This window comes from Equus caballus, chromosome 15 (assembly GCF_041296265.1).
Source record: "Equus caballus isolate H_3958 breed thoroughbred chromosome 15, TB-T2T, whole genome shotgun sequence".
Taxonomy (NCBI): Eukaryota; Metazoa; Chordata; class Mammalia; order Perissodactyla; family Equidae; genus Equus; species Equus caballus.
The window spans coordinates 46,139,221-46,151,321 of NC_091698.1; the positions used below are offsets into that span (position 1 = coordinate 46,139,221).

At 36.8% G+C, this 12,101-nt stretch overlaps 1 protein-coding gene across 5 annotated transcripts in view; it reads left to right on the forward strand.

Moving 5' to 3' along the window:
- Nucleotides 1–12,101, forward strand: part of EXOC6B (exocyst complex component 6B) — a 579,301-nt gene that overhangs the window by 318,837 nt on the left and 248,363 nt on the right. For all 5 annotated transcript variants that reach the window (XR_011425979.1, XR_011425980.1, XM_001492091.7 and 2 more), the window contains one exon: nt 2,787–2,898. Coding sequence is in view for 3 of the 5 variants with exons in the window: in XM_001492091.7 (XP_001492141.2) it covers nt 2,787–2,898 (112 nt within the window). In the remaining 2 variants the exon portion in view is untranslated. The remainder of the gene's footprint in view (nt 1–2,786; nt 2,899–12,101) is intronic.

Below are 12,101 nucleotides of genomic sequence, written 5' to 3' on the forward strand. Positions count from 1 at the left end.
GGGGAGAAATAAGCCATCGTTCTTATTGTTGTTCCTCTGAATATATTGTCTTTTTTCTCTGCTTGCTTTTAAGATTTTCTCTTAATTTTTGGACTTCACAGTTTGGCTTGTGATGTTCCTAGGTGTTGTTTTGTTTGTAGTAATTCCCTTTGGGGTGTGCTGAACTTCTCAGATCTGTCTGTTGAGACCTTTTATCAGATTTGGAGATGATTTTGCCAATATGTCCTTAAATATGTCTCCTTTCTCATTTTTTCTTCTTCTTCTGTGACTACTCCTACCTGCTTGATAGATCGTTCAGATTTCATCCTTACTTCAGTGAACTGATTGTGAGTCTCAGTTAATCAGTTGCAAATTACTTCTCAGTTCAAATGCTATTGCAGAGGTCTCTTTGTCCTTAAGGCTGACTCTGAAATTCCAAAACTTCCATCCAGGGCTTATCTCTGATCTTAACAGGATTGGAGCTGGGCTGGGTTTCACCTGTGGTTAGCTTTTGTTCTTTGGATTGAACTTCAGTAGATTGCTGGAATCTAAACCCCTTGTGAAATTTGCGGGATCTCTTTATGATTTTTAGCACTGCCTCAAACATTTCTTATGGAGCAAAATTCTTATAGGGGAGAATTGTTGGGTCAGTATATTTATTTTTGTTGGGAGCTCTTCCAGATCCTTGTCTGTCATAGCATCCTACACTGTTAAAGGTTTGGCTGATTTCTCTTCTTGCCAGCAAAGCCTCTCAACCTATGACTCTTTCACTCTCTTGTCCCTCTGTACCCAGATTAGACAGTAGTCTCAGATATGAAAGTAGATGCTACTCTTTGTTCACCTTTCAAGGGCTTGTCCCAGTGTGCAATTTAGTTCAGTTATATATCTTTTGTGTTCATTGCACTTAATTAACATTAAAGGAAAATATAGCTTTATCTTAGACCTAGCTGTCTTGTTGTTTTGAAGGTAGTGATGGTCTTTCTTGATCTTCTATATCGTATCCAAAAGTGGAACTTCTGCTAGTTCTTCTTAAAGCATAAGAGAGATATGTAATAAGTATAGAATGCCGTGAGTGTGATTACAGTCAGAGGCACCAGATTATTTCAGGGACCTGTGTTAATCACTTTTATAGCAACCTGTACTTATTTATAGCCCATATTACAATTGATATGATATAATTATGAATTTAATATATGAAGGCAGGAACCATGACTATATTGTTCCCTGCTCTGATCTCCGTATTTCACCAACACAGTGCCTCGCACCTTATTTATTTGTGGAATGAAATATTTTAATTCAATAATAATTTTGGAAAGAGTGGCAGTGGGCCAGAGGATTTTAGTCAATTAAATATATCCTTACATGGGCCTTGTAAAAATATTCTGATGCATCATTTTTTCCTAACTGATTATAGCTTTGCATTCTGTGGTTTTATTTCTAATATTTTTCTCTTTTCCACGTAGTATGATAATATAGCTTGCCTATGCATATAGAATTGTAAGATTTTTAATCTGACTGTACTAAGCCTCTGATTTTCTTCTGTAGGAAAAGAAATCAGTGAGATAAAATTTGTGGCCATTGTACACAGCAATAAGTTATTAACAAAGAGCTCACAAATTTTTATTTACAGTTATTTCTTGATGTTTATAAACAAGTGTCATTGCAATAGTAACCTTATCAGTGAAGAAATGTTTTTCTCAAAAGGATATCTTTTCTAGAAAGCCATCTTGGGTAATGCTTTCAGGGGTTTATGAAGGATGTTATAGGCCTAGAATTCATTCTGTTGGTTGCAAGACTGTTGTATTCTTTTTTAAACTTTGCCTATAGAGATAGCTATTGAAGAATTTTCTTCATGCTAGTTTCCTTTACTGAATAGAAAATGTCATTACTGATCACTTTGGGATGGTATGGATTATAAAACATTTAGGCAGAATTAAACTACTGGCTTGAAACATTTATTTTGGAATGAGAGTAAATAGATATTGTATGAAAGATGATGCTATAAGAGCAGAGATTTCTTTTTTTGTTTTGCTGAGAGAGATTCACCCTGAGCTAACATCTGTTGCCAATCTTTCTCGTTTTGCTTAGGGAAGATCTTCCCTGAGCTAACGTCAGTGCCAATTTCCCTCTATTTTGTTATGTGGGTCACAGCCACAGCATGGCTACCAATGAGCAATATAGGTCTGTGTTTGTGAACCAAACCCGGGCCACTGAAGCAGAGTGCACCAAACTTAACCACTAAGCCACAAGGCTGGACCCCCAGAGATATCTTTTTTTGGGGACCTTTATCAGCTAATTTTGCAGGAAGTTTGCAGAGAAACTAGGTTGGAAAATTATAAATATTAACAGTCTGTGAAGGAACTTGGTAGTATGGGAGAAATAACGGTTTCAGGATGAGGAATCATGCTGGGGAACTCTTAATCTAGCCTGAGAGACAGTACAGTATAGTATAGTGTTTAAATGCTCTAGGCTTTAGAGCTAGACTGCCTGTGTTAAAATCCTTTTTTTGCTGTGTTATCACTGTTTGACTTTGAGCAAGTAACTTAACTTCTCTGTGCCTTCATTTCCTCATCTGTAAAGTAGAGATAATAATAAAACTACTTCATATGGTTATTGTGGAAGTTAAATGAATTTTAATACATTAAAGTACTTAGAATAATTTCTGGCATACAATAAAGGTTGTTTTCTGCTGCCATTATTATTGTTGTTGTTGGTAATATTATTATTACAAGTACCACTGGCACCTTGTTCTTTTGCAAAATACTTCTGCTACCTGGTATGATTGATTCTTGACACATCTCTTTCAGCTCAACTGAAGTCGATGACATGATTCGTAAATCTACAAACCTGTTGCTAACCAGAACTCTGAGCAACTCTCTGCAGAATGTCATTAAAAGGAAAAATATTGGACTTACTGAGGTAAGACTGCTCTTGATGGAGGCAGCCAAGGCAATATGTGAACAGATGTCCTAACCTCTGGGACTTGTTCGTGAATTAATCATAACTTTCTATGTAATCCGTCATGTTCCTCCTGATGGACTCCTAATGGTGAAAATGCAAAATAAATCCCTTGTTTTTTGATTTGGTCACCTTGGAGAAATCCATTATATTTTTTGAAAGTCAATTTTTTTCTCTTTCTCATTGTTTTCACTAGCTTAACTGGTTTTACTTTCTGAAGTTGTTGGGATAAATTTGTATTATTTGCCATCAATTATATATAAAAAAATTGTTGGTTGGAGAATATAGTCAACATGAGGTTCCTATCCAAATGAATGGCAGTTCAAATACAACATACAATATGAAATCACATTTTGCCTGCATAAATCATTGATGCCAAGAATATTGGCACTCATAGTCCTTGGTAAGTGTTAGACTCAGCTTTTGTTTTTGAGATACGTCATCTATATGGATGGTAAATTACTCTTTTATCAGCTTGTAAGTCTGGGCATCTGAGATTGAGGAAATATGAGAGAAAGGCAATGACCACGTTTTACATGGAAGCTTATGCAATCTCACAAAGGGAGGAGAGCTATTGTACATATGTTGAGAACAGTATCTTGGCAAGCTGAAGATTCAGTGCATTGGCACATAGTCCTAAAACTTAGAAAGATGTGAAACCCAGCATTGCAAGGGAGCCTCAATCTGGCATTTTATGGAAATTACAGTGCCCAAAGTGAGAACCTGGAGGAGCTTTTTTCATAGGGAAAGGGAAAGGCTGTTGCTGTTTGTTTTCCCTGCAGAGGTGGTGTACTTTGAAAGTCAATTGCTCTAGGAAAAATTGATATTTTCAAATATACACTGTCAAGGATTATACTGAAAGTCAGCAAATGGTGAATGATACTGACCCATAGGCAAAGACAGCTGGAAGCCAGGTGAACATCTACTTTTGATTTGGGAGTGATTGTTTCTTTTCCCATGTTACGATTTTAAAATATTACAATTTGGGACATTGACAGTGATTGAGTTCTACTTATAACAGACCTTTTTTGTTTTTACAACTGAAAGTCACATTTTGCATTATTTAGTAGAGTCCCCTCATTTTATGGAGCTTCCTTTTTATTGCCTGGTGTAGACGTGTTAGGTGTTGCCTTTATGTGTCTGAGAATAGGCCAACTTCTTTTCCTAATCAGGAAGGCTACCAAAAAAGGAAAATTGGAGTGAAAACTAGGAAGTCATCCTGCTTTTGTTAGATTGTACTGTTTTCCTTTTCTGAAACCCAAGACAAGAAATTTATTATATATTTTGTGAACTATCTCTACATTATAACTCTTAATATAATTTTTTATGTGCTATTCGATTTAGCAGTCTCTTAAAAAGCCATTTTAGACAAGTAGCATAGTAGGAACATGGTGTGATAGAAACAGCTTTGGCCTCAGAAGACTCTTGGTTTAGTTGTGGCTGTGCCATTGATTTACTGGGACATCTTAAGAGAAAGACCCAACTCCTTAGTTCTTCAGTTTTCCTCACTCCATTGTTCTTTTCAAGGGCACCATACAGATCAGGTAATGAGAGGAAGAAGCACTAGAATTTATCAAAGAAGAACGGTATCATAATTCTTAGCAACGTTTCAATGAATGCTAAATGTTATTCCTATGTCATTGGATCTTTTTAGGCGAATGTACTTTCATTATCAATATCATTGCATGTGAATGAAGGAACGTTCACACACATTTATTTATTTTGGCTGTTATGGTGGTGTGTGAATGTATAGACACATACACACCCAGGAACTTTTTCATCACCAACCAGTAATCTTTGAATAATTGCATTACTCACGTTTGGAAAGAGAAGATATTATGTCCTCCTTTACAGGTAACAAAAGTGAGTTCACATCTGGAATCATCATCATAATAGGCAACATTTGTGGAACAGTTTATAGTCAAAGTCCATTCACAAGTAGCATCTCATTTAGTAGAATAACATTTGAAGCAGTTTGGATATGTGTTATTATTCCCATTTTATAGAAGGCATGATTCAGAGAGATTGACCAAGGTCATACAACTAGCAAAATGATAGAAATGAGACCTAAGTCCGGGTTGTTTTTCCCCAAACGTACTCACTTTTACTGTAATATACTGCCTTTTATATTGTTTTAATTATTTCATCATAACAAAGATAGAGATTTTATACGAGGTCCATAGTAACATGGAAATTGTTCTAGTTAGAGATGCTTTTATGACAGGGAGCCAATATTCACTCAAACAATAGAAGTATTTATTATAAGTACACATAACTCATGGAACCCTATTTTAGGTTGTCAGACATTTCTTTTAGGATTATAAGCTAATATCTGTCTGTCTGCCTATCTTGTTTTGAGGTTACGTGGTGTCTTGTCTCTTCTTTTTTCTGTCTGTATGCTCTATCCTTTTATCTTTTTCTCTCTATACACTAGCTTTCTTGCTTTTTTCATGGCTTCCTTGCTTCCCCATGTTGAGCCAACTCAACATTACCTTTCAGTTCTTACACATACTGTGACTTGAATGTCTTGCTCTCTCAGACTCTAAGTGGCTATTCCTAGTTCAATTGGCAGGTGCAGCTGTTTTCCTAGGGCTGTTGCTTCCAGGTCTGTGGGAAGAAGGGCAGTTGAGCAGTGCTTAAGAATGTATGTTCTAAAGCAGACTGCTGGGTTCCAGTTCTAGCTCTACTCTTAATCAATGTGTTCTTGGGCAAATTACTTGGCTCTATGTGTAAAATGGGGACAATAATAGCCTGTATTTCATAGGGTTGTTGTGAGGATTAAATGAATATGTAAAGTGCTTAGAATGGTGCCTGGTACATAGTAAATACTCAATGCGCATTACCTGTTGTTATCTAAGAAAGAGGTCTGGGCAGGTAAGCAATGATGTCAGGTCTAGTACAGAGGTGAGGTTTTTCAACCGGAAGTCAGAAGATAAGAACAAGATGTCTTGTTAAGGTAAATAATTTTATTAACTTTACAGTGTTTATTGAGTGCCTACTATGTGACAGGAACTGATCTAAGCTCTAAGGATAAATAAGTGAACAACAAAAGAGCAACAACAAAAGAGATCCTTGCTTACATCCTAGTGGCAGAAAACAATACGGAAATAGTGACAAAAATCATATAATAAACAAAATAAGTAAGTAAATCATTTAGTATGATAAAAGGTGATGAATACTGTGGAGAGAAGAGAAAGAACTTGGGTTAAGGAAATTAGAAGTCTGGTGGAGGTTCAAGGTTGGTCTTATTAAAAAGATCTTGACAGTGAGTTTTCATTGAAGGGGAAAGAGCATTCTTAGTAGAGGTTAGAACTAGAGCAAAGGTCTCAGAGTAGTTAAGTTATTGGCAAGTTCAGGGAATAATAAGGAAGCCATGGTACCTGGAATGAAGTGAACAAGGGGAAGAGAAGCAAGAAATTAGATTGGAGAGGTCCCAGGAGTTTGTAGTAGGCCACACTGTAAAGTGTCTGCCTTTTATCTTTGGTGAAATGGGGAGCCATTGCAGGATTTTGGTTAGTGACATGCTGTGACATATTTCAAAAGGATCACGCTGACTGTGGTATTGAGAATAAACTGTAGGGGGTAAACTGGGAGACCAGTAGGAGGCTATGACAATAATTCAGTGAGGTTTGATGGAAGCTTGGGTGGGAGCCCTGGACGTGGTGGTGAGTGATCAGATTTGGAGTGAGGAGCCAGCATGCTTTCCTGATGATTGGGTGTAAAGGAAGCGAGAAAGTGAGGAGTTGAAGATAACTCTTAAGATTGTTTGATTTGAGCAACTACAGGGGTCTTTATACCACAAACTGTGATGGCAAAAATTTCAGGTAGAGCTAAATTTGGGGTAGGGGGAATATTGGGAATTTGGTTTTGGACATTGTAAATATGTAGTGTTTGTTATACATATAGATTGAGATATTGAGTAAGCTGTTGTCCATATGAGTTTGGAGTTTGAGAAAGAGGTTTGGCCTGGAGATAAAAATTTGGAAGTATGTAAATAATATTTATAACCACCTGAAAGGGTAATATTACTAAGTAATTTGTAAAGATAGAGCAGAGAAGAGGAACTCACAAAAGAGATTGGGAAGGAGCCTCTAGGGAAGTAGGAAAACAAAACAAAACAGATGGGAGAAATGAGAGAGTATGGTTCACCTGGAAGCCAAGTGAAGAAAGTATATCAAGGAGAGAGTGGTCAACTATGATAAGTACTGCTGATGGATGAGGTGAGATGGAGATTAAGAATTACCATTGGATTTGGCAACTTAGAGTAAGTGGGTGACCTCGATAAGAGCATTTTTCATAGAATGATAGTAGGAAACTCATGCTGGGGTAGGTTTAAAAGAGAATGGGTCCTGTACAGAAGAATTTCAAGTAATTTATGTAGATACTACCCCCTCAAAGAGGCGGAGCTTAGCTTCCCACCCCTTGCGTGTAGTCTGTGCTTATGACTTGCTTCCTGACAGTAGATTATGGAAGGAGGGAAAAGTTACTTTATAGTGAAGAAACCTGACAAACACTGCCTCAGTCAGGTGATCAAGGTTAACACCGTGAGTGATTAGTTACGTTGGCAACATGTATCCTTGATATGATGTGATGAGAAGGCACTTCACCTCTGTGGTCTTCCTTCCAAAGCCCGTGACCCCAGTCTGAGCATGAGAAAAACATTAAACAAACCCAAAATGAAGGAAATTCTACAAAATACTTGACCAGTACTTCTCAAAACTGTCAGGCTCATCAAAAACAAGGAAAGTCTGAGAAACTGTCACAGACCAGAGGAGTCTAAGGAGACATGAGAACTAAATGGAATGTGGTATCTTAGATGAGACCCTGAAAAAGGTAACGAATATTAGGGAACAACTAGTGAAATCTGAATAAAATGTGTTGTTCAGTTAATAGTAATGTCCCAATGTTTGTTCCTTAGTTGTGGCAAATGTAGTAATGTAAGATGTTAGCGGGGGAACTGGGTGTGGACTGTTTGAGAACTCTTTGGAACTATTCTGTAGATATAAAACTATCCTAAAATTAAGTGTTTACTTAATAAATTAAAAAATTTAAAGAATGGGAAGAGAGGTATTGGAGACACCATATATGAAACAGCTCTTTCAGGGAATTTTGTTAAAGGTTTAAGCCAGGAAATGAGGTGGTCGCTGTATGGTGGGAGAAGTAGGTTAAGCAAAAGGTTGTTGTTTTGTGTTTTAATAGAAGTAGCAGCATGTTGTTTCTGATGAGAATGATGCAGTAGAAAGCAGAAAGTCGATGATGTGGGGGAAAGGGGGAAATCTCTGGAGTAATGTCCTTGAGTAGGAGACAGTTTAGAATCTAACGTGCAATTAAAGGGATTGGTTTTAGGTAGTGTGAAAGTTCCCCTCTGGTAGCAGATGAGAATCAGAGTATGTGAATGCAGATAGTGGTGGTTGGGTATGTGTTATGGTGGCAGGCTCCAAGTGCTCAGTTTTCCCAGAGAAAGAAGTGTCTTCAGCTCAAAGTGGAGATGGAGAGCAAATATTGGGGTTGCAGGAAAGAGAAAGTATTTCTGGGCATATGGAAAAGAGAATTGGATCGTGCTCGATAATGAGATGATTTCGTAGCATTAAGTGCCCACTTTGGCTAGTGGATATGAATTAAAGTGAGACTAGCCAGCAGGGTCGTATATTTCCTTAAGCTATATTTAGCTGGAGATATAATTAGCAAGTCCATATCACTAATAACTCTCAGGAATTTGGTATATATTACTTTCAATACTTTATTATTTGTATTAGTATTTATATTTAGTTATTTATAATATATTTATTATTTCTTTGGTATGATATTGATGTTATCATCTCAATTTTAAGATGATGAATGATAGTAACTTTGCCTAAGGCCACACAACCAGTAATTTGGAAACCAGTAATTTCCAAACCAGTAGTTTGGAAATAAGATTTGAGATAAGTTTTGAAATACATTTTCTTTTAAACATAAGATTTGAAGTAAGTTTGAAATAAGATTTCTTTTGTTGTAAACCTTTGCTCTTTCACTATGTTAATTTAAAAACATCATTATCATGGAGAGAAAGGAAATAAACAAGTTTATTAATCTCAGAATATCAGAGAATTACTTAAGTTTGAAAGAAAGTTTTAAGATGAATCAAAGGATACCCTACTTCTTTGTGAAGAATGTATTGATAGAAAGGCCTACGATATAAATTAGGTGAAAAAGAATTTATTATAGATGATAGAAATATTATGCCTTCACTTTATTTAAGTCCCTAAGAAGGCCTTCCTTGACCACCCTATCTCAAAATAGCTCTGACCTACCATCACCAGGTAACTCCTTATCCTCACTTTTATTCCTTATTGCTTATTATCACCTGACATTATACCGCATATATATGTATATGTGTCTACTATAATCTCCATGAGGCCAGGGACTTTTTGTGTCTTATTTGTAATTGTATACAGCCGTATCCCAATTCCTTGGCACATAGGAGTCCTTACTTCATGAAAGAGAGAAGAAAGAAAAAAGGAAAGTAGGTAGGTAGGTTCTTAGGATAAAGTTAAAGAAATTCAGAATTCCTATTAGTGATACCATATTCATTATTTATATTTTTATAATCATAAAAATGTTAGTGTCGCAGGAGACCTGAATTAATGACCAGTGCTTTGCATTCATCCTTTGTTTGATGACCACATGGCTGTATCCTGTGTTGTTTATGTCCCAGATACCATTTGTCTCCACTCCCTATTGTTAACAGCAGTGATATTGCTAATATTATGTTAAAACATTTTTTACTTAAGTCTTGTAAAATATAAGCTTTGTACTAGAACGTTGAGTTTGGAACCAGTGGTTCCATGTATTTTAGTATTTTAGGTATTTGCCATGGAGATGATATAAAATAAGTAGTTGACAAAGCTTTTTGTACCCTGGCTGGGGTGAAATGGAGATAAAATTCCTTGAAGTCTTAGGGATAGCTTATTTTTGTAAATGAGAACCAAGGCTGCTGTTTAGTTCTTTATCTCCTTGTAAATCTAACAACTGAGAGGCATTGGTGGTCTGGAGGGGAGTGTGACTTCTGATTTTCTTGCTTTGGTTAGTCCTTTGGACCCTCAGTGTACTAAATTCTCTGTTTTGGGAAACAAGGTAATATCAATTCTAATGTAAGTGGATAAGTATACCCCAGGAGTAGTTTATAGTTGGGAATAGTAACCTCTTCTTGGAATTTGAACTGTTGAAGACGCTGAAGACATTTTCTTTTCTGGAGTGTGTCAAGAATGTGAACATATACCTGTTATCATGGTTCAGGCTTCACTGGGGTGTTTGGAGCAGGGTTGGAGAAGAAGTGACTTCCACAGTCTAGTCTGTGCCTTCCTCATAGGTTCTCTCTGATACCGGAAAGGAGAGACAGGAAAATTTTCTGCTGCTTGATGGTTTTTAACCTAAGTGACCTAAGTGTCATTCAGTTGTGAGAAGTGGTTGTTTGCTTTATAGTGTTTTCTTTTTTTGGACAGTCCTCATAGAACTTTGTATGAGCTGTAACCAATATCTAATCTGTTGTTCGTTCCATGTCCTTGAAACAATGTTAAGGACAGTTTGGATTGCTCTACTGATATATTTTTGTAAAAAGAGTGGGAAGTAGGGGTTAAAAATATCAAAGGAGCTCAAACTGTGATGGAAGTTGATATCTGAAATTGCTTCATTTCATCCTTAAGTTCAAAATTACCCCCAAAGCATCTGGCTTTACATTTGTAAATGTCCTTGTAAGGATTTTGGTTAGCTGTCATTCAGGAGTAGCGATCACTCAGACCTCATTAACAGACAATATTCCTTTTGAAAATGACATGGTATCTGCTGTAATCCTAGAGTGTTTTAATAGTCTATTCTATGCTCAGCAATGAAACATTTCAAAAGTGACTGACAGCCAACTGATGTAGTTCATGGTGATCTTTTGTGTTGACAGATCTTTAAAAAGTCATGGGAAATTACTACTGTACCCAGTGAAGCCGCCTCCTTTTTTTTTTTTAACTGCCAATATCCTGCAAAACAGGACAATTTTCTCTTTGACTGCCACTGTTTTTTATTTCTATAACATGACACGATTCCTCCTTATTATTAGGATTTCTTTTGATAGATAGAATGTGTTCCCTATGGGTAATGCTCATTTTAAAATAGAAATTCTTCAGTTCTCCAAATTAACTCGCTTGCTTTTCTGACTTCCACATCAAGACAACCTTGCCAGTAGCCACCTTCCCACTCAGGAAGAAGAGTAATTTAATTTAGACAATTTAAATTTTTTTTTAATGATTTTAGTCCTCCTCTGAGGGAGAAACGTGTTGAAAGGACGAGAGTAATGAATTGCTTATTTTGGTGGGTGTTTTTTCCTAGAGCACTCTAAAGTTAAAAGGCTGTGATGTTTGGGGTAATTTTATAGGAGACAATATCTGTGTCCAGACCTCAGAGCCTCCACATTCAAACTGTGGAATGAATGGGAAGAGCCTAGTGATGAATGTTAACTTGTCTGATGAGTTGTGGGGAATAGTACAAAGATCAAGTCCCAGTGTTGCCCTAACTTTCATGTTTGTTGGAACTGCATCTCTGGGTCTTTGTCCTTTGTCATCATGTTTCGAAAGTAGCTGTTTTCTTCGGTTCTTCTGGCTGAACCTTAGGGGAATAGAAGGGACCTTTTTTCTTAGTCCAGTCTGTTACTCAAGAATTGTCGTTATGAGTTGACATGTACTTTTTTGAGAGTAAACTCTGTGCTTTTAGCCTTGTGCTGGGTGCTGTTGAGGAGGTAAGAATGAACTTACTGATTATAGTCCTATTAATATTTTTGTTTAATATTCCACAGTATAATACAGTGATTTCTATTGAAGTATAATTCCAACTTTTAAATATTATTTTGAAGTATCATTTGATTGTAAAAATGTGTAGTACCTCCCCTCATGTTCAGTTCCAGTTTCCACTTTGTATCATCTCCCTGCTCTCCCCTGGCTCACCACCTCACTAGACTAAAGGAAGACCTAAGTTCTTCCATAGCCTTACACACCGGCACTCCCCCACCTGCCACAGCCCCACTACCAGGCATATTCTTGTGAAAATGAAAAGTTAAAGAGGTGGAAAAGAGAGACCAAAAAAAGGTTCTAGTCTGTTTTCTCTTTGTATTTCTTTTAGACTCTGGGGAATATGAATAG